The sequence below is a fragment of the Halichoerus grypus genome, chromosome 14 (assembly GCF_964656455.1).
Source record: "Halichoerus grypus chromosome 14, mHalGry1.hap1.1, whole genome shotgun sequence".
NCBI classification, from domain to species: domain Eukaryota; kingdom Metazoa; phylum Chordata; class Mammalia; order Carnivora; family Phocidae; genus Halichoerus; species Halichoerus grypus.
Window position 1 is genome coordinate 47064504 of NC_135725.1, and position 23138 is coordinate 47087641.

Sequence of the window (23138 nt, forward strand, 5' to 3'; positions counted from 1 at the left end):
CCCTTGTGCTTCTCCTTTCTGCAGCTGCTGTTCCTTTTTCGGATTCTGTCGCCACCTCAGCTTCCCCCTTGTTCAGTCCCTGCTGCCTCTTCTGCCTCAGCTTCTCCTTTTGTGCTTCTCCTTTCTGCAGCTGCTGTTCCTTTTTCAGATTCTGTCCTGACCTCAGCTTCCCCTTTTTCAGTCCCTGCTGATCGTATTGCCTCTTCTGCCTCAGCTTCTCCCTTTTCTTGTGCTTCTCCTTTCTGCAGCTGCTATACCTTTTTCAGATTCTGTCCTGACCTCAGCTTCCCCCTTGTTCAGTCCCTGCTGATTCTGCTGCCTCTTCTGCCTCAGCTTCTCCTTTTGTGCTTCTCCTTTCTGCAGCTGCTGTTCCTTTTTCAGATTCTGTCCCCACCTCTGCTTCCCCCTTGTTCTGTCCCTGCTGATTCTGCTGCCTCTTCTGCCTCAGCTTCTCCTTTTGTGCTTCTCCTTTCTGCAGCTGCTGTTCCTTTTTCAGATTCTGTCCTGACCTCAGCTTCCCCTTGTTCAGTGCCTGCTGATCGTGTTGCCTCTTCTGCCTCAGCTTCTCCCTTGTGCTTCTCCTTTCTGCAGCTGCTGTTCCTTTTTCGGATTCTGTCGCCACCTCAGCTTCCCCCTTGTTCAGTCCCTGCTGCCTCTTCTGCCTCAGCTTCTCCCTTGTGCTTCTCCTTTCTGCAGCTGCTGTTCCTTTTTCAGATTCTGTCCTGACCTCAGCTTCCCCTTTTTCAGTCCCTGCTGATCGTATTGCCTCTTCTGCCTCAGCTTCTCCCTTTTCTTGTGCTTCTCCTTTCTGCAGCTGCTATACCTTTTTCAGATTCTGTCCTGACCTCAGCTTCCCCCCTGTTCAGTCCCTGCTGATTCTGCTGCCTCTTCTGCCTCAGCTTCTCCTTTTGTGCTTCTCCTTTCTGCAGCTGCTGTTCCTTTTTCAGATTCTGTCCTGACCTCAGCTTCCCCTTGTTCAGTGCCTGCTGATCGTGTTGCCTCTTCTGCCTCAGCTTCTCCCTTGTGCTTCTCCTTTCTGCAGCTGCTGTTCCTTTTTCAGATTCTGTCCCCACCTCAGCTTCCCCTAGTTCAGTGCCTGCTGATCGTGTTGCCTCTTCTGCCTCAGCTTCTCCCTTTTCTTGTGCTTCTCCTTTCTGCAGCTGCTGTTCCTTTTTCAGATTCTGTCCCCACCTTAGCTTCCCCCTTTTTCAGTCCCTGCTGATCGTATTGCCTCTTCTGCCTCAGCTTCTTCTTCTCTTGCGCTTGTCCTTTCTGCAGCTGTTACTCCTTTTGCAGACTCCGCCCCACCTTTGCTTCCTCCTCTTTCAGGTGTCTGCTGATTCTTCTGCTTTCTGCTGGTCCTGCCCCTGCTTTTCCTTTTCCTACTGATGCTTTTCCTGAGTCTGTTGCTCTTTCTGCTAATGCTGATTTCCCTTCTGCCACATATGTTGATCCAGCTCTTTTGCTTCTCCTTGTTGTTTTACTTTTTTACACATCATTTCTGGCTCCCTTTGAACTTCACTTTTACATGGCCCTCAGTGGCTACTCAAACCCTGACTGTGCCTTATGGCTCCACTCATAATTGCTCCAGCGTCTCATCATTTCCATTTCAAATTAGCCCCCTCCTGGAAAAAAAAAAAAAAAAAAAAGATTCTGTTAAAGCCGTAGCCGTACATCACAGGTAGCTGGTTAGCCTGTGGGTTAGCTGTACCATTGGTACTCACCTCTGGAGCGGTCAGCCACAGCCCAGGCTGCAGAGGGCAGCTGCTGAATCCCATGGACAGAGTATGACCACTGGGGGCCACAGGCACTGAGGGACTTGATGGTCGTTGGAAGGGACTGTGCCTGAGTGGGCAGTAATTCTCTCCTTTTCTGGAAGTGGATCGAGGAGGGAGGGAGGGAGTGAGAGAGTAATGAGGCAATAATGTAGTTAAGCTACTGTTTTTAGAAAGTTGAATGAAGTGTCTACAGGAGAGGTTGGAAGACAGTTAAGTAGAAATGTGGAGGCAAATAAGAAACTTGAGAAGAACAGAGGGAGCAAGCTTCTGTAACAGCTGGGTTGGGGTTGAGAGCACAGACTTGAAGACCTGACCACAGCTGAAGGTGTGCTACCCAAATCGTTTGGAACTGGAAAAAAGCAACGTTGGCATTTTCCCCTCACTGTGCTGCCAAGGTGTTTCATTAATTTATTTCCTTTCTGTTGCAGGTCCTGAATCTGTGCCTCCTTCCCTTCTCAAAGTTGTGATGAAACCCATTGCAACGGTCGGAGAAAGCCACCAGTATCCTCCTGTGAACTGGGCCGCGCTCCTCTCTCCACTTATGAGGCTAAACTTTGGTAAATATCAAGTGTTTTTCGGCCTTGAGACTCTGCCTTTAGGATGTGACCTGAATAGAAAAATAGATTCTGGGTCACTGTTGGTGGTGACTGGATAGACCTTTGGGATCTTGAGGTTTGTGTTCTGGGATGGAACAGCTGGGTTACTTCCACTGAGTCACTTTCAGGATCACTGAGGCTAAGGCGGAGGAGGTCTGAAGACATAAGACCAGATGCACTCGTCAAACGGTACTTGACTGAAGGGTGCGTGTTGCTGTCTGTGTGGTGCAGGTCCCAGGAAGCCTGGTTTGATGGTCGTCACACTGCATTGTCAGAGCGCTAGGATTCAAGGAAGCACCTGTGGGAAGGTGCATTAGTTTTCTGTTGCTGCTCTAACACGTTACCACAGGTTTAGTGGCTTGAAGCGACGCAAATTTATCATCTTATAGTTCTGTCGATCAGAAGTCCAACATGGTTCTTGGCCAAGTTCAAGGTATCAGCAGAGCAGCATTCTTTCCTAGATGCCCCGAGGAGTGCTGTGGTCTCAGTATTTTTCTCCCCCCGAAATTCATATGTTGAAATCCTAGTCCCTAGGGTGATGGTATTAGGAGGTGGGGCCTTTGGGAGGTGATTAGGTCATGAGTGTGGAGCCCTCAGGAATGATTGGTGCCCTCGTAAGAGAGGCCCCGGAGAGCTCCTTATCCCCTCCTGCAGTGTGAGCACACAGCCGGAGTTGGTAGTCCACAGCTGGGTAAAGGGTTCCACCAGAACCCAACCATGCCGGCACCCTGACCCTGGACTTCCCGCTAGCAGAACGATGAGAAGCAAATTTCTGTTGTTTATAAACCACCCGGTCTGGGATATTTTGTTAGAGCAGCCTGAGCAGACTAAGGCAGAGAGAATCCATTTCTTTCCCTTTTACAGCTTCTAGAGGCTGCCCGCATTCCTTGGCTTGTGCCCCCCCTTTCTTCATCTTCAAAGCCTGCAACAGAGAGCCAAAACCTTCTCACACTGTCTTCTTTCTGGTTCTCTACAACCAGGCAAGGCTTTCCACATTAAAGATTCATGTGATTAATGGGTCCATTTGAATAATCCAGTATAATCTCCCCATCTCAGTGGTCCTTAACCTTAATCACATCTGAGAAGTTCCTTTGCCAAGCAAGGTAACATAACATATTCACAGGTTCCAGGCATTAGGATGTAGGCATCTTTGAGGGCCGTGATTCTGTTTACCACAGATACTTTGTGATGAGAGACAGAGGGAATGCACATGTCTCATTCATCCACAGCAACCTCTTTTATGGAATTAGCATATGCAAATTTAATCCCATGTACTTGCCCCCCCACACACGCACCTCAAGAAAAAGAGTGGGGAGAATAGTTTTTTAACAGTGCTATATTAACAGTGTGTGTGTGTATTTGCAGTGAGTGCTCTATTATTTACAGTAGGGTGCTCACTCACATATGATATACAGAAAGATTTGTAAACCGTAATTTATGTACAATTGAAAGGATACTCAAAGATGATTTTGACTATACACAATTTTTCACTTAAATGCTTTCATTTGAACCTAATATCTCTATAAGATACGATGTCACCATACCACGTTTCTGGAGATTTCATTTGAAAAGTATGTTCTCCTGAGCCTCCCCTGTTTTTGTGTGCTGTATTAAAAATGTTTGTGTTTTAGTAAAATTCCTTAGAAAAAAGAAGAAAAGGTATGGTTGGGAAAATATGCCTGCTGATGGGGATCAGGCTACTAAAAAGACTGGATCACTAGAGAATGTGGCTACATTTTTAAGTCCTTTCAGATCTAAACACATTTCTCTATGTGCTGAATGCATGGGGGGAGGGGAGCCTTTCCCCTCCCCCAACAGAGACAGAGAGTTTATCCAGAATTTTCTCAAGTTTTTGAAAGTATTCGATTCTTCAGATTTCTTAGGACATCCTAAGAGAGATTTCCTGAGCTAGATCACGGCCCTTGCCGGTTCTGAGACTTACCGCTCTGCTGTCTGTGGGTACATTCTTTGCTTCACAGTGGAAAGATCACTTGAAATATCTTTTGGTTCACTCAAGTTCTGTTACTGGGAGAAGTCACACAAGCAGATGCTTTGATTTGAGACACAGAAGCCTGAAAATGAGTCCGAGAAACAGATGTATTATCCATATTCTTCTCTTGCAGGAGAAGAGATACAGCAACTCTGCCTTGAAATTATGGTGACACAGGCGCCATCATCCCAGAATGCAGCTGCGCTCTTGGGACTGTGGGTGGTACCACCACTGGTCCACGGCCTCAGCGTATGTAGCCTTTAAGGGTGTTGGGCAACAGGCAGATATGGTTCTTTTGGGGGAGAGGAATGTTAATTTGGGAGTATGTTCTCAAAGTCAAGAGTGGGCAGATGTGCTTTTGTAAAACCTGGGGGCTTGGCAGTAGCTGGCCGGCAGATGGAGAGATTGTGTGATTCAGAACTCTGCCCTCGCTGTCGGCGTTCGTGCTTTCAGCTCCCGTTGATTACGAGAAAGGAAAAGGATGGTCAGAGATATTAAAGTTCTTTCTCCAGATCATACAGCTAGAAAATTGTGGAGTTATTGAAACCTAGGCTTATTTATATGATATACATTATATTGGTTCAGTAGGTATTAAGAGAACGGCAAATCCATATAGAAAAGGCAGCAATTCAGGTGGGCCTTGAAGGCTTGGTAGGGTTTTATTGGGCATCAAGTTAGAGGCACTGGGAGGATGTAGGTGGGAGGGGGTGGTGAAGAGAGTAGAACATCTCTGCTAGGGTGTTTGGCTTGAGCAGAACGCTGAGGAAGAAGTGACCTAGCCCAGTGTCTATGGTAGAGAGAAGGAGCCAGCACCTTCCAGGGTATAGGCTAAGGCTAAGTAGGAAGAATGGGCTAAGATTGTTTAAAAATATGAAATTAGCAAACTGTATAATTTTGAATATATTCCAAGCTAGGACCTCCCCCCACCAAAAAAAAGACACCCGCATTCCATGATTCCTTAGAGGTTTACCAATTGATTATAAATTAAATGATCTTGTTGTTACTCTTCAGGAGGCTTTAATTCCTTGAGAACAGTGCAAAGTTCTCATACTAGTTCCTTAGTCTTTTAACTTGAGTTCCTATCCTGTTTTTTTTTTTTTCTTTTAAGCTCTGCTACATATTCTGATGCTCTTTAGTTGAAGGGGGACATCACTGAGGGCTGTGTCCTCTGTGTCAACAATTATCATGAGCTGCCTGCTCCAAGCACCTCCCATCTAGCTGCCAGTACCCAGTACTTGCTAGGTACCTGCGACTTGTAAGCACTCAGTGAGCACTTTCAGACATCAGACTGAATCTCTCTTCAATTCTGACCGTTTTTTTTTTTTTACAACCTTGAGTTATAATTTATATTCCATAAATTATGGCTGTGTTAAGTGTACAATTTGATGAGTTTCAGTACATTTATACATTTTCATTCATCACCAATAATATTTCCATCACCCCCAAAAAGTTGCATTATGCCAATGTGGAGACAATCCCCACTCCTAGTCTCAGACCCAGGCTACCTCTGATTGGCTTTTTGTCTCTATAAATTTTCCTTTTTTTAGAGGACTTTCCTATAAATTTCAATTTCATATAAGCTTTAGAAATTCTTTAGAAAGGAATCATACAATATGATTCCTTTCATGCCCGGCTTATTTCACTTTTGAGAAGTAGATTTTTTTGTTTCCATTTTACAGGTTGATAAACTGAGGCACATTGCAATTAAACAAAGTTTATATTGCTAATAAACAGGAGTGAGTCCGGCTGACTCCAAAGTCTATGTCCAAGACACTGTTCTATGAACCCCTCCTTCCTTTTGAGTCAGGTATACTTCGAACAGCCTGTTTTGTTTACCTCAAAAATCTTTCTAGAATTTAGTTATCCTTACACTTCCCTTTTAGATCTGTTACTTTTTTTTTTGCATTTGTCTGTGATTGTGGACTTTTCTTATTATCTACGTTAATGGACAAATTAAGTTTGTGAATTCATTTTCTTAATTATGTACCTTCTCATGTACAAAAAAGATCAGGAATGGCACGTTCTTTCCAATGAACCGTTCGGCTAACTCCTGCAACCATGCTGCTATTTTTATGAAATTTACTGGGCTTTGTCGGGTTTTATTTTTTTTTTTAGACCTACTTCTTTTTGACTCGCTGCTCCTTTAGTAGCATACTTATGTTGCAGCCTCCTCTCTTAATGTGTCTGGCACAGAGCTATTTCGAACCGTGCCCCTTTTCAGCTCTCATGACCTCCAGGAAGCCATGGTCATGTCCACAAGTTCAGCTGCTCTTCTGTGGTCAGAAATGGTCCTGGCATGCCAGTTCTTTTTATTTCCTTATGCTTCCCAGAAGAGGAAATTAATAATATCAGATATTCCAGTGAGTCGATTTCCTGCAGATGAGCCTTTCATCTTCAGGATTTTTTTTTCTTGCCAGAGAATGTGACCTTTTAAGACTGAATAGCAACTGTCATGTATGTTGAGAAGCAGCATATTCTTCCCCTCCCTGAAAAGATCCACAGCTTCAGCTGAGTAGTTCACAGATGGGTTGGCAGCTACCGTATATACACATGAGTCACCCTGGATCACAAGTCCTTGCGGCGGCAGCCAACGTTGCGTGCATTGGTGACCCGCTGGACCATGAGGCTGGGGGAGATGACGGGCAAGGAAGTAACTTGAACCTTTCTTCTCTCATTCTACCCTCAAACACAGTGAGGACCTCGAGGTTTTGAGCCCTGCGGACCCAGACTTGCCTGTTTCTGACCTCTTTTGCTTTGCTTCCAGTTGAATATCAAGAAATACCTCCTGGTGTCTACACCTCTGTGGATAAAACATGTCTCTGACGAACAGATCCTGGGCTTTGTTGAAAATGTAATGGTGGCAGTTTTTAAAGCAGCTTCCCCACTTCCCCATCCTGAGTTATGCACGAGTGCCTTACAGGGGCTGAGCCAGGCCATGAAACTGCCCAGCCCTACCCACCACCTCTGGAGTCTGCTCTCTGAAGCTACTGGGAAAATTTTTGACCTTCTGCCAAATAAGATTCGGGTGAGGAACAAAAATATTTACATTCCTGACAATTTATGTTTGGGACTTTTGAAAGCCCTTTTGGCAAAGCAGGGAGGTGTATGTTTTAAGAATGTGGTGGGTAGGCTAGGAAGAAATAACCACATTTTTTCACTAAGAATGGGTTTGCTTCCAAGATCTAAATTGAGGTTGAATATTTAAAACCAAGGTTTTGAGGAAGCTTAGATGCAGGTTAACCAATGCTATACCAGGAAATATGCTCTTGGGCCTCTTATCAAATGCAGAAGACAGACAAGCTCAGAAATGCTTCCACGTTACACCTGGAAACTCTTTGGGCACATTGTCCAGTATTTTACTTACATCAAGTGACGTAATCCTAGCCTTTCCCCTCCCCCAACAGATTCCTGAATTGTAGTTTTACAAAGAAATTAAAAGAATCTGTTTGGAATGATGGATTCTGATAAGAGGGAAAAAAGTACAGCCACACAAATAAACAAGTACAGCCAAACAAATAAAATAATAGGAAAGATGGTTTTTGGTTTTTTTTAAGTAAGCTCTGTGCCCAGCGTGGGGCTTGAACTCATGATCCTGAGATCAAGGGTCGCCTGCTCTACCGACTGAGCCAGCCAGGTGCCCCAGAAAGATGTTTTTTTAAAAGTGATAACATATATTTGGTTTGATTAAAATCTCATAAGCTGCTGTTCATGGAGAGAAGTAAAGCTAATAATTCGTCAGAACGCTGAGAATGTATCTGTTATGTTACATTGTATTTTGACGTGCTTGTGATTTTTCTTTACCAGAGAAATGATCTAGAGCTGTATGTCAGTATAGCAAAATGCCTCTCAGAAATGACAGATGATGAAGCCAATCGGGTTGCCCAGATTACTGAGGTAAGAACATATCTATATATTTATTTCCATTATTGACGTGGGAGTTAAACAGTTGAAGAGGTGACTATAGTATCCTTTTGACTGAAGCTAGTTTTGCTTTATATTTGTTAGTGGATAATTTGAGGAAACTCTCTGTTACTGTGGGGTCTTGTGTTCAGGCTAGTGGTATGGATGGATAGATGGATGAACAACTTTTTTTTTTTTTTTTTTTTAAAGATTTTATTTATTTATTTGACAGACAGAGAGATAGCAAGAGCAGGAACACAAGCAGGGCGAGTGGGAGAGGGAGAAGCAGGCTTCCCGCCGAACAGGGAGCCCGATGTGGGACTCGATCCCAGGACCCTGGGATCATGACCTGAGCCGAAGGCAGACGCTTAACGACTGAGCCACCCAGGCGCCCGATGAACAACTTTTTAACCTAATTCCACTTTGTCAAGAACATTTTAGTGTCACCTGTGGGCAAACATAAGTACAGGACAACATCTTCAATACAAAATCCGTAAGAATGGGAATATTCTGGCTGAAGAACTTTCTGGTGCATGGAAGGCATAAATAAATAGTTTTGTTCTTAAATTTATTTTCTTTCACCTGGTACTTATCCTTTTGTAATGAAGAAAAGTGGGTATTTGAAAAACAAACACTATTAGCCCAGACACAAGATAATTAACAAGTACTCCCGCCCCCTTTTTTTTTTTTTTTAAGATTTTATTGATTTGTCAGAGACAGAGAACACAAGCACGGGGAGCGGCAGGCAGAGGGAGAAGCAGACTCCCACTGAGCAGGGAGCCCAATGTGGGACTCGATCCCAGGACCCTGGGATCATGACCTGAGCCAAAGGCAGACGCTTAACTGACAGAGCCACCCAGGCATCCCAACAAGTACTTCTTATATCCACACCCAAAGGATGAATGAGTAACATACCAGCAAAGTTGCACATTTAGCTAGTATAATACATGTCTTGTTAGATTTGAATTGCCTATAAATAGTGAATGATGTTTTTTAGTATAAGTATATCCCAATGGACATACTTCTACAAATGGCAACTCTACATACCAGATAATAGCAAAGGTCTAGAGAAATGTGAGCCCTCACCCAGCTGGTGAACCTCTTACCATTTATTTCACCTGATGACAGGTTTGCCTATTCAGTTGAATCCTTGAATTTCGGCATCGTGTAGCAGTGATTCTCAAAATGTGTTCCCTGGACCAGCAGCATAAGCATGGCGACTGATTAGGAATGAAAATTCTGGAGTCCCACTTCAGGTCTACTGAGTCAGAGGTGGGGCCCAGGATCTGTGTTTTAACAGTCCCTCCAGATGATTGTGCTGCATCCTGAGGTTTGAGAACCCCTATTAGAGTATTTGGAATATCAGCATTTTGGAGATTAGTTTGTTTTAAGCAAAGACAAACAGTCTAAGGAAATGCTTAAGAGAATGGACTGTAGAGCCTCACTGCTGGGGTTTGAAATCCAGCTCTGTAATTTACTAGTAATGTGACCCTGGTTACGTTTCATAATCTCTCTCTGCCTCAGTTTCCTTATCTATAAAAGGGAGATATTAGCACCGACCGCCAGAGCTGTTTTGAGAGTTACAATGACTTAATCCATGTTAAATTCTTGGAAAAGTACCTGACGTAAGGCTAGTACTCAGTAATTATTTATTATCCTAATGATCACATTCCTGTAATTTATTATATCCTATTATTATTATTATATTCATGTAATATAGTTGGAAGTATTGCATATAATTCCTGTCATGGTACCTGCGGCTGAAGGTTGCTGTGTTACTCACCTGGGTTCTTAAAGTACCAGTTAGAACATTTTCGCTAGAACTTACTGAAGAGTGTTCTTATGTCCCCAAAAGAGTTAGTGCGTTTTACTGAGTCTTTTCTAGAAACAATAAGGTAGTGAAGGGTTCATACTCCCTGAGTTTCAGTTCTTAATCTGCCACCTCGAGCCATGTGACCCTAAGCAAGTTACTTAACCTCTGTGCTTCCGACTATCATCTACAAAGGAAGGATGGTGGTAGTAATCTGCATAGGGTGGTGTGAAAATTTAGTGGTTCATACAGGGCTTCTCACACTTTCTGGTGTCAGGACTACTTTAGTGTCTTAAAAATTGTTGAGGGTTCCAAAAGACTTTCATTTAAATGGGTCATATCTTTCAGTATTTACCATATTAGAACTTGAAACTGGGAAATTTAAAAAATATTTACTTAAAAGTAGTAATAAACCCATTGCATCTTAACACAAAGAAGAAAAATTTTTGAAAACAAAATAAATAATGAGAAAAGTGGCATTGTTTTCCATTTTTTTGCAAATCTCTTTAATGTCTGGCTTAAAGGAAGTCTCTTTAATGTTGGATTCTCAGAGCTGCTGCTTCAGTCAGTCTGCTGTGATGTTATTTTGGTGAAGTATGTGGGGAAGATCCAGCCTCATACAAGTATGTCCGTAGAAAAGGGGAGAGTGTGTTGATAGTTTCAGATAATTATGGATATCTTTTTTTTAAATTTTTTTTGATGTTGCAACAGAACTCAACAAGTGGTGCTTCCTTCAGAGTAGTCGCAGTATGTGCAGTCTGAGTCCCTATCAGTGAACTTCACATAGTCTGTTGTATTAAAATCCATTGGTCCAACTTGTGCTCCGGGTCTGATATCACAAAATCATTTGGAAAATACCAACTCACTGACTTTTGAAAATCTTCCAAATGTTGATGCATTTCATTATACAATGCAAAACACCACATTTGTTGAAATCATCAGAGAAGTCTTTTATGTATTGGGAAGCTGCCAACTCATAGTAGCAAATACAAATTTTCCAAAACTCTAATTTTTCGCTTGAAAGCTCAGATTTTATCATTGGCAACGAATACTGTCAAGTATTTCCTTGAAGTGACAGTCTCACTTTCTTCTAGTTAAAAAAAAAAAAAAAAAGTCTGTCAAATACTCAGTTTGAATAACCATCGTTTGTCCATCAATCATCCTTCCAACTAAATGGTGTTCCATAAAAAGTGGCTATTTCAGCTCACAACCCAGACTTACAAGTGTTTTTCCTCGAGACAACCGTAATACTTGGTTCTGCAGCAGAAGTCCCTTATGCATGCTTGCCATTTTACCATCCCTGCTGTTAAAAAGATGTGTACTTGAGGGTGAAGGTTTAATGAAACTAATAATTTTTATTGTTTATAAGGGTATTTTAAAGAAAAGTCATTTTTAAAAAATTGCAAGTAGCCGTGAAAAATACAGTGACTCTTACTGTGGTTTTTGTGCAATTGTGAGTATAGCTTGACCTCACAGACCCTCTAAAAGGGTCTTGGGGTCCCTTGGAGGTCTGTGTACCGCACTTTGCGAACTGCCGAATTAATACATGTTAAGTGCTTAGAATGGTGCCTGGTACATAAGTACTGTGTTTTTTAGTTATCATCATCGTATCATCATCATCATTATTATTTGTGTGTTTGTACAAAGTATCATCACCAGTTAGCCCCTGAAATCACTGATGGTTTTTAGGAGAGAACAGAAGGTGACATTGTAACCCTCTATCTGTATGTACATTTTAAAATACAACACACAGGCATATGGGTCACGTGCTGCAGGAAATGAACGGTTTTAGCATTTAATCCACTTTCCGCTCCCCCTTTCTGTTTTGCCCTTGCCCCGAGGTTTTATAATGACTTCAGCTAATTTAATAGTAACCGAACAATTTGCTTTTTTTCAGAGCAACCTAGAAAAGGCTGCCTTTGTCAGACTGTACTTGGTCTCTCAAGGACGCTTCCCCTTGATGGGCTTGATGGGCGTCCTCGGCGTCGCTGTTCGGCACCGGGACAGAGACCCAGTAGCCTGGATGGTGATGCAGAACCTGTACCAGGCACGGACTGTGGGCCACGCCAACGCGGGTAAGGCCAGCCTGGGCGCCGGCAGGAGCAGGAGCACCTGCCTGCCTGCCCTTTTAACCTGTAACTGCTCCCTCAACCTAAAAACGAGGTTAGTGCTACTTGACCCAGGAGAGCTCTTGTCACCCCAGACAAGGAGCACCTTCAATGAAAAGATCAGTTACAACTCATGACCTCCACCCTGGAGATGGAACTGGATCCTGTCGGTGATTTCTACATTGTCTTTAGCTCTCCAGGCCCTCGAGTCTATAAACGAGTGTATCGGGTGGATTCTGCCTGCTTCCGTTTCCCAACCAGGGTGTCAGTCGATTTGTCTGACGTTTTCAGGAAAATGACTTTTAGGTGGTTACTTAACAAGCAGATAAAAAGAGGAAAACAATGACAACAAAATTAAATTGTTATTCTATAGAAGACCTGCTCAGGGGCGTGGGGGGAATAAAATCGGGGCACCCTCACTACATCCTCAAGCCAGAAGCTCTAGGCCTGTAGCTCTGCTAATGAATCATACGGTGGAACTTTTAGACTATCATAGACCTTTACTCTTGAGTAATAATGGGCTGCCCCATTTCTCCTCCCATGCCTTTGGTCACATTGCTTATAGTCTACCTACAGTTCTGAATGGCACCTAGCTTCAATCAGGCATGGTGGGGAAGCCCTAGGGACCCCAGGCAAATTACTTTTATTTCTGGATTTTTTTGTATCTTCCTCATCTCTTGTATCTTGAAGGTGTTTTTGTTTTTGTTTTTTAAAATTTTATTTATTTATTTAACAGACAGACACAGCGAGAGAGGGAACACAAGCAGGGGGAGTGGGAGAGGGAGAAGCAGGCTTCTCGCTGAGCAGGGAGCCCGATGCGGGGCTCGATCCCAGGACCCCGGGATCATGACCTGAACTGAAGGCAGACGCTTAACAACCGAGCCACCCAGGCGCCCCACATCTTGAAGGTTTTGAGAGAAAACTGGCAGACATAATTATAATACCCTTTTTGAGACCAGATAGGAAATTTTGATTTATTCTCCTCTTTGACAGTTGACATTGTTGTCTCATCTTTGCATCAGTGCCTGCCTGGTGAAAAATGAACCTGTGATGAAAAACTAGATTTTTTTACTCTAAATCAAAAGTGTATTTATCAGGGAGAAATCTAGTAGGTATTCCCAAGGAAGCGGGAAGATACGTGAAGTAAACTGAAATTTGATATTGCCTTTGGTTTTAACTAGCTGGCCTTCCAGTTTAGTTCCTGTTTTCCTCTGACTCACTAAAATTTGACAGCTTTCTCAAGTAGGCTTTACTGTGCTGGGAATCCTCTTTTTTTTTTTTTTTTTTAAAGATTATTTATTTATTTACTTGACAGAGAGAGATTCAACGAGAGAGGGAACACAAGCAGGGGGAGTGGGAGAGGGAGAAGCAGGCTTCGCTTGGAGCAGGGAGCCCGATGCGGGGCTCGATCTCAGGAGGCTGGGATCATGACCTGAGCTGAAGGCAGACGCTTAATGACCGAGCCACCCAGGTGCCCCAAGGAATCCTCATTTTTAAAAAATAAAAAAGGGAGAATCAATATTTATGCTGATGTTTGTTCTCCAGTTACTGTATAATAGCCGGTTTTTATTTTTCTTCTCATGTCTTTGGGATAGGTTTTTCTCTTTGATTTGGGCATAAAATGGGAACATTGAAGTAAAAGAAGACCATAAAAACAACCAGTTATCCAAGATTCAACATCACTGGCTAGCTGGCATGCCAGATTTCTCCTAGCGTGTTTAATGTTGAGAGAGAAATTCCAATAAGTGCATTTTATCACTAGCGGGTGCATAGTTTTGAAGAATAAATTACCTTTTGAAAATAAAAGCAAAACTACAGTCATCTGATAAGAATAGTGTCAAAGAGCTCTCACCCGCAAAATCACAAGTCTCAGGGATGGCAAGAGGATTTGAAACTGCTTCATGCAATCCTCCGCAGGTGTTCCGCTTTAGTTATGGTGGCTGGTACTGATCTGTTGTACATCTCATAGCAAAACCATGGTCTGGTAAGAAAACATCCCTTTTTGTTTCAGGTGTGTTGAAGAGAATGGAATGGCTCCTGGAATTGATGGGTTACATCAGAAATATTGCGTACCAGTCAACATCTGTTCAGAACGTGGCTCTCGATGAGGTACAATCCAGAGGAGTCATTTGTGGCTCCCTTAAAATGTAGAACTTAACGTTTGCTCTCCCAAAAGACAAAAAAGTTGCTGCTTGCCCTTCCCCCCCACCCTTCCTTTTACGTTTGGGTAACGCTGGTGATAACTCTCTGACGTCACAAGGAAATGGATGTTCGTGCCTGGCTCTTGGAGACACGCAGGGCTGCCCTTAGAAAAATATTTTCAACAGAGTAAGTTCCTCGAAAGGCAGCACCCAAAGGGCACTAGCCGATGCGGGAACCCGGGGTTCTGTGTACTTGGGTTTGACCCCACAGAGGAGATGAGGTACAGGGCTCCGGCCTTTGCACTGGCCCAGAGAGTGTCTTCAAATGTCTGGTTTGAAGAGGTTCCTGAAGTGTATGCAAGTAACCTGTGTTTGCATCAATACTTAGGTGCACGAGAGGCGTAAAATGATGTATGACCCCCAAGAGGTTAACAACTGATACTGGGTAAATTAAAATAGCAAAAGGTTAATAAATAAAAGGAAGATAGCACTTGCCCACTCTTCTTATTTTCTTGACTTTGCTGCCCACCGTGTACTTTTTAGTAGTAGAATTTTTCTGTAGGCATGTTTCACAGGTATCCTGTTTACTGTGTGAGTGGAATTTGTATAACCTGGGATGTTGTTTGAAATTCTGACCTGCTTTTCTGAAGAGTTGCATATATTTTTGAAATTTTAATGAGTGAGATTGTCAATTTTAAGAAATTAAGGAGTACTTTTTATAAGTACCGAAGGAGTACTTTTTAAACATTTTTTTTAACTAGCAGAATCTGTCATCCTTTTCTTCTGATCTCCTAAGTTTTTGTTAACTTTCTGTTTTCTTACGAAAATCTTTTAAAACTTAGAAAATACAGATAAGCAGAAAGAAGTGTAATTTGAATCACAGTAATCCAACAACTCAGAGGGGCCCCTTGTTACCACCATTTCTATAAGAGTGTAGATTAGTCTAAACTCTGAATGGATGGACGGATGGATTGAATGATTGATTTTATTTTTTTTTTTTAATTTTATTTATTTATTTGACCGAGAGAGATACAGCAAGAGAGGGAACACAAGCAGGGGGTGTGGGAGAGGGAGAAGCAGGCTGCCCGCCAAGCAGGGAGCCCGATGTGGTGCTCGATCCCAGGACCCTGGGACCATGACCTGAGCCGAAGGCAGACGCTTAACAACTGAGCCACCCAGGCGCCCCTGATTGATTGATTTTAAAGATTTTATTTATTTGACAGAGACCGTGCGAGAGGGAACAGAAGCAGGGGGAGTGGGTGAGGGAGAAGCAGGCTTCCCGCCGAGCAGGGAGCCCAATGTGGGGCTCGATCCCAGGACGCTGGGACCATGGCCTGAGCCGAAGGCAGACACTTAATGACTGAGCCACCCAGGCGCCCCTGAATGGATACATTTAAAATGCATGTGGAGACATATAGGCTGAGAAGGTGGCAGAATATGAGGACCCTAAGCTCACCTCATCCCATAGATACAACTAGATAACACTCATGTCAGTGTAAATAACACAGGAAATGACCCGAAGGCTGGCAGAACAAACTCCTCAACTAAAAGTAGAAAAGATGCCACATTGAAGAGGGTAGGAAGGGCGGAGACACGCTGGGGAGCTAAATGGACCACGGGTGTGGAGAAGGGGAAGAAGAAGGCTAACACATTGGGGAGCCCACGTGGGGAAGATGAATCTCCATAATATTTGGCTTTGAAAACTAGAGGGGGTGAACTTTAGTGAGTTCTTAAAACCAGCAGGACTTAAAGCCTGCAACTTTAAAAATCAGCAGGTTGGGTTCTGGGAGAACCTGGCCACTGAGAGGAAACTGAGTCCCTGCCCTTAAAGAGACAGCACAAGAAACAGCCTGTGGAGATACAACGTAGAAGGAGCACTTTGAAAAATGCCTGGGGCATAGGGAGGAAGAGTTATTCATCTCAGAGCCTCTCCTGGAGGGGTAGTATTCACAAGGAGTCTCCTTCAGGACCAAAGGAGCTAGTAGGTGCCATTTCCCTCCCCTGCCCCCCAGCATAAACACGTGGCCACCTGAAACCACCTGCAGAAGTCAGTTTAGTGCCCACATTTGCTACCTAACTTGCTTATACTACTCCCTGCCTCCCCACTCTACCACCACCCCCCCCACAGCTCTGGGGATTTGCGCACCCCAGTTGGCCTTGCCTCAGTCCATGTGCTGTGGATCCCCTCCCCCAGAAAACCTGCTCAAATTTTGCTAACCATGCACTTTGTGGGGCCTCGGCAATGGTGGTGGCAGCAAGTACCCTCTTGTGAAAGATGGGCACACACCTTGCTAAAACTGTGTGCCTGCCCACCCGCTCTTTGCAGATCCACATGGGCTGGCCCTGTGGTGATGGTAGGTCTTTCACAGCAAACCTGAGTGCACGTTGGTAAAAGTGCATGCCCTGCCCTGGTATGCTTTGCGGATTGGCCCAGCCACTGTGGTCCCAGAGGTAGCAGCCCGTGCCCTCTCCCCATGTGCAAACCTTGAGGGCTCTGCACATCTCATGCCCGAGCACATTGCAGATCGGCCGCCTCCAATGTGCTCTTGGCCAAAGCCCATTCAAACTGAAGCCACAAGCCTGGAAAAGTGTGCTCGCAGCCTGGACAGGGACCAACACCACTCCAAAGTGATTCGTGCCCTGGGGAGAGAGAAAGATAAACACCACACTGGTCAGACTGTGGCCCCCGCAATGGGCTGGGGACAGACAGTTCTTCTGATGGCGGGCCCTGCCCACCAATGCAGGCTTCTCAGGGGACAGCACAGGGAAAGTGCTCTGCAGTTTGATGGCGTTGCATCTCTGCCGAACACCTCACTCAACTCAACATCTGCAAACACTCTGACTCAACTCAAGCACAAGGCAGCACCAGACTGGCCCACTGACAACATAGGAGGTGCCCCCGAAGTGCCGGGTTCTGGTAAACAGGGGAAAGTGCGCTGCAGAGCACTACAGGACCTCTTCTTCAGAAGGCCACTACTTTCAAGAGCAGGAGACATAGCTGACTTTCAGACACAGAGAGTTAGACAAAACGAGGAGACAGGGGAATATGTCCCAAATGAAAGAATAAGACAAAACCACAGCAAGAGTCCTAAGCAAAATGGAGATAAATAATATGCCTGATAGAGAATTTAAAGTAATGATTGTAAAGATACTCACTGGACTTAAGAAAAGAGTGGAGGACATCGGTGACACCCTTAAAGAGATAAAGAAGAATCAATCACAGCTGAAAAGCACAATAAATGAAATTAAAAATACCTTAGATAGAATAAATAGCAGAGTACAGGAAGCAGAAGAATGAATCAGCAACCTGGATGACAGAGTAATGTAAAATAATCAAGCTGAGCAGGAGAGGGAAAAAAGTATGCAAAATGAGAATGGACTTAGGGATCTCAGCCACTCCATCAAGCGTAATAACATTTGCATTATAGGGATCCCAGAAGAAGAAAGAGAAAAGTGAGTATAAACTTTAATTGAAGAAATAATAGAAAACTTCCCGCATCTGGGGAAGGAAACAGAAATTCAGGTACGGGAGGCACAAAGATCTCCCAACAAAATCAGTCCAAGGAGGTCCAGCTAAGACACATACTAATCAAAATGGCAAAAAGTAGTGATAGAGAATTTTAAAAAGCATCAAGAGAAAAGAAGACCACACAAGAGAAACCCCACAGGCTATCAGATTTTTCAGCAGAAACTTTACAGACCAGAAGAGAGTGGCATGATATTCAAAGTGCTAAAAGGGAAAAATCTGCAGCCAAGAATACTCCATCCAGCAAGGCTATCATTCCGAATAGAAGGAGAGAGAAAGAGTTCCCCAGATAAACAAAACTTAAAGGAATTCATGACCACTAAGCCAGCCCTACAAGAAATGTTAAAGGGGACTCTTTGAGTGGAAAGGAAAAACCATAAGTAAGAATAAGAAAATTAGGAAGCATAAAAGCAGTAAAAATAAATATATCTGTAAAAAATAGGGAATTCACAAAATAAAAGGATGTAAAGTATGACACCATAGACCTAAAATGTGGCAAGGGAGGAGTAAAGAATGGGTTCAAACTTAAGTAACCATTAACTTAATAGAGACTGCTATATGCAGAAGATGTTATATACAACCCTAATGGTAACCACAAATCAAAAACCAGTAATAGATATGCAAAAAGTAAAGAAAAAGGATTCCAAGTATAACACTAAAAAAAGCCATCTTGGGCGCCTGGGTGGCTCAGTTGTTAAGCGTCTGCCTTCGGCTCAGGTCATGATCCCAGGGTCCTGGGATCAAGTCCCACATCGGGCTCCCTGCTCGGCGGGAAGCCTGCTTCTCCCTCTCCCATTCCCCCTGCTTGTGTTCCTGCTCTCGCTATCTCTCTCTCTGTCAAATAAATAAATAAAATCTTTAAAAAAATAAAAAAAAGAAAGCCATCTTATGGTGAGAGAAGAGAGCAAAGGAAGAAAGGAACAGAGAAGAACTACAAAAACAACATAAAGCAAGTAACAAATGGCAATAAATACCCTATTAATTACCTATTAGTAATAATTTTGAATGTGAATGGACTAAATGCTCCAATCAAAAGACATGGCATGACAGAATAGATTAAAAAACAAACAAACAAACAACACCCATCTATATGCTGCCTACAAGAGACTCATTTCAGACTTAAAGACACCTGCAGATTGAAAGTGAGGGGATGAAGTATTTATCATGCAAAGGGAGGTGAAAAGAAAACTGGGGTAATAATACTTATATAGGACAAAATAGACTTTAAAAGAAAGACTGTAACAAGAGACAAAGAAGGACACTATATAATCATAAAGGGTACAATCCAACAAGAAGATACAACAATTGTTAACTATTTGTGCACCCAACATGGGAGCACTCAAATACATAAAACAGTTAATAATAAACATAAAGGAAATAACAGTAATACAATAATAGTAGGGGACTTTAACATCACCCCACTTAACATCCATGGGCAGATCATCCAAATAGAAAATCAACAAGGAAACAGTGGCTTTGAATGACACACTGGACCAGATGGATTTAACAGACATATTCAGAACATTCCATCCTAAAACAGCAGAATACACATTCTTCTCAAGTGCACATGGAACATTCTCCAGAACAGATCACAAAAGAAGGCCACAAAACAAGTCTCAATAAATGCAAAAAAAAAAAAAAAAAAAAAAAAAACTGAAGTCATACCAGACTGATTACCAGCAATGAAATGGAATCAGTAATCAAAAAATTCCCAACAGACAAAAGTCCAGGAGCAGACGGCTTCACAGGTGAATTCTAGCAAACATTTAAAGAAGAGTTAATACCTATTCTTCTCAAACTTTTTCAAAAAAAAGAAGAAGGAAAACTTCCAAATTCATTCTATGAGACCAACATTATCCTGATACCAAAACCAGAAAAGAGACACCACAAAAAGAGACTACAGGCCAGTCTCTCTGATGAACATAGATGTAAAGATCCTCAACAAAAATATTAGCAAACCAAATCCAGCAATACATTTAAAAAATCATTCACCACAATCAAGTGGGATTTATCCTAGGGTACAACGTTGGTTCAGTATTTGCAAATCAAACAACGTGATACATCACATCAGTAAGAGAAAGGATAAAAACCATATGATCCTTTCAATAGATGCAGACAAAGCATTTGACAAAATAGAACACCCGTTCATGATAAAAAACTTTTATGAAATGGGTTTAGAGAGAACATACCTCGACATAATAAAGCCACATGTAAAACCCACAGCTAACATCATACTCAGTGGGGAAAAACTGATAGCTTCTCCCCTAAAGTCAGGAACAGGACAAGGTTGTCCACTCTCACCACTTTTATTCAACATAGTACTGGAAGTCCTAGCTACCGCAGTCAGACAACAAAAAGAAGAGGCATCCAAATTGGTAAGGAAGAAGTACAACTACACTCTGCGGATGACATGATACTGTATATAGAACACCTAAAAGACTCTGCCAAAAAACTGCTAGAACTAATAAGTGAATTCAGTAAGGTTGCAGGATACAAAATCAGTGTACGGAAATCTGTTGCATTTCTATACACTAATAATGAAGCAGCAGAAAGAGAAATTAAGAAACAATCCCATTTGCAATTGCACCAAAGATAATAAAATACCTAGGAATAAACTTAACCAAGGAGATGAAAGACTTGTACGCTGAAAACTGTAAAACATTGTTGAAAGAAAATGAAGATGACACAAAGAAATGGAAAGACAGTCCAAGCTCATGGATTGGAAGAACAAATATTGTTAAAATGTCTATACTACTTAAAGCAGTCTACAGATTTAATGCAATCCCTATCATAATACCAACAGCAGTTTTTACAGAACTAGAACAAACAATCCTAACATTTGTTTAGAACCACAAAAGACCCTGCATAGCCAAAGCAGTCTTGGAAAAGAAAAACATGGAGGCATCACATTTTCAGACTTCAAGCTCTATTACAAAGCTGTAATTACAAAACAGTATGGTACTGGCATGAAAATAGACACATAGATCAATGGAACAGAATAGAAAGCCCAGAAATAAACCCACAATTACATGGTCAATTAATCTGCAACAAAGGAGGCAAGAATATACAATGGGAAAAAGACAGTCTCTTCAACAAATGGTGTTGGGAAAACTGGATAGCAACATGCAAAAGAATGAAAATGGTCCACTTTCTTACACACAAAAATAAACTCAAAAATGGATTAAGGACCTAAATGTGAGACCTGAAACCATTAAAATCCTAGAAGAGAGCACAGACAGTAATTTCTCTCACATCAGCCATAGCATCATCTTTTTAGATATGTCTCCTGAGGCAAGGGAAACAGAAGCAAAAATAAACTATTGGGACTATATCAAAATAAAAAGCTTCTGCACAGCAAAGGAAACAACAAAACTAATGGACAACCTACTGAAAGGGAGAACATATTTGCAAATGACATATCTGATAAAAGGTTGGTGTCCAAAATATATAAAGAACTTCTACAACTCAACAACAACAAAAAACCCCAGACAATCCAATTAAAAAATGGGCAGAAAACATAAACTGACATTTCAAAGAAGACACACGGATGGCCAACAGACACATGAAAAGATTCTCAACATCACTCCTCATCAGGGAAATGCAAATCAAACCCACAATGTGATATCACCTCACACCTGTGAGAATGGCTAAAATCAAAAACTCAAGAAACAACAAATGTTGGTGAGGATGTGAAGAAAAAGGAACCCTTAAGCACTGTTGGTGGGAATGCAAACTGGTGTAGCCACTGTGGAGGATGGCATGGAGTATCCTCAAAAAATTAAAAATAGAACTACCCAGGGGCGCCTGGGTGGTTCAGTCGTTACGCGTCCGCCTTCGGCTCAGGTCATGATCCCAGGGTCCTGGGATCAAGCCCCACATCGGGCTCCCTGCTCAGCGGGAAGCCTGCTTCTCCCTCTCCCACTCCCCCTGCTTGTGTTCCTGCTCTCTCTCTCTCTCTCTCTCTCTCTGTGAAATAAATAAATAAAATCTTAAAAAAAAAAAAAAAATAGAACTACCCTATGATCCAGTAATTGCATCACTGGGTATTTACCCAAAGATTTACAAAAACACTAATTCAGAGGGATATATGCACTCCTATGTTTATAGCAGCATTATCAACAATAGCCAAAGTATGGAAGCAACGCAGGTGTCCATTGATAGGTGAATGGAAAAAAAAGAGATGAGATACACACACACACACACACACACACACACACACAGATATTATTCAGCCATAAAAAAGAATGAAGTCTTGCCATTTGCAACGACATGGATGGATCTAGAGAGTATTAATGCTAAGCAAAATAAGCCTGTCAGAGAAAGACAAATACCATATGATTTCACTCATATGTGGAATTTAAGAAACAAAACAGACAAAGGGGGAAAAAAGACAAACCAAAAAAAAAACCCAGACTCTTAACTGTAGACAACAAACAGATGGTGACCAGAGGGGAGGGGGTGGGGGCTGGGTGAGATGGGTGAAGGGAATTAAGATTACACTTACCTTGATGAGCAGCTGAGTAATACATGGAATTGTTGAATCACTATATTATATACCTGAAACTAATAATACACTGGAATTAAAATTTAAACTAATCCTTGGAATTACAGATATATATAGGACTGGAGAGATAATATAGGTCCAGACTCTGGTGAGTCTATTTCAGTTCACAGCTGAACATACTGAAAAAATTGTTTTAAAAAAAATGCCTAATGATTTGTTGTGACTCACTCCCTTATTCCAAGAATGCTTGTTTTTAGTCTGTCTCCATGCTTACGTTTCAGCATTAATGGAACAAAATCAAGTGTTTGCCACTGAAATATTTAGATTAAATAATGAGAACAGAAAAATAAAATGCATGGGGAGTCATTTGTTATTGTTCAAAAGTAGGATCAGACTATACCTCTTTTTAAAAATCCGTTTTGGCCACATAACAATAGCTCTAAATATCCCTTTCCATATCACTCCTGATGAATTCTTTAATCTCTTTGGAAACACCAAAACAGAGGAGTATCTGGATCTCCGTATGATTAGGAATGAAATAAGGTTTCTCCTGCATTATTAGAGCAATAATAATGCAACTCTTGGGCCTTCTGTCTTACAAAAGAGGATCCCGACAACCTTCTGGAGCCTTGAAATGTCTGTTCATTAAGTGTGGAAATGGAGTTTGCTGTTCAGTCCGGTTCCTCTTCTCGGGTGAAGGGGAAGGTAACATTGCATCCTCCTGACCCGGGCTGGGTGTGTGTGAACATGCGTGACTCTGAATTGTTAAAACATGTGACCTGACT

The 23138-nt window shown here is 42.3% G+C and overlaps 1 protein-coding gene and 1 long non-coding RNA gene across 6 annotated transcripts in view; one reads left to right on the forward strand and one right to left on the reverse strand.

Annotated features, from left to right (window-relative positions):
• The window catches only part of FOCAD (focadhesin), a 309238-nt gene that overhangs the window by 281349 nt on the left and 4751 nt on the right, over window positions 1-23138 (forward strand). For all 4 annotated transcript variants that reach the window (XM_036082633.2, XM_036082632.2, XM_078061288.1 and 1 more), the window contains 6 exons: window positions 2207-2335; window positions 4498-4613; window positions 7129-7389; window positions 8169-8258; window positions 11972-12149; window positions 14194-14291. In XM_036082633.2, the coding sequence (XP_035938526.1) occupies window positions 2207-2335; window positions 4498-4613; window positions 7129-7389; window positions 8169-8258; window positions 11972-12149; window positions 14194-14291 (872 nt within the window). The remainder of the gene's footprint in view (window positions 1-2206; window positions 2336-4497; window positions 4614-7128; window positions 7390-8168; window positions 8259-11971; window positions 12150-14193; window positions 14292-23138) is intronic.
• On the reverse strand, window positions 10571-23138 carry LOC144380000 (uncharacterized). Of its 2 annotated transcripts, none has more exons than XR_013443644.1 (3): window positions 22754-23138; window positions 22354-22412; window positions 10571-11164 (listed from the first exon to the last, which is right to left on the reverse strand). It is a non-coding gene; the product is annotated as an uncharacterized LOC144380000 (long non-coding RNA). The 2 variants fall into 2 exon arrangements; XR_013443645.1 differs by lacking the exon at window positions 10571-11164 and adding an exon at window positions 15176-16963.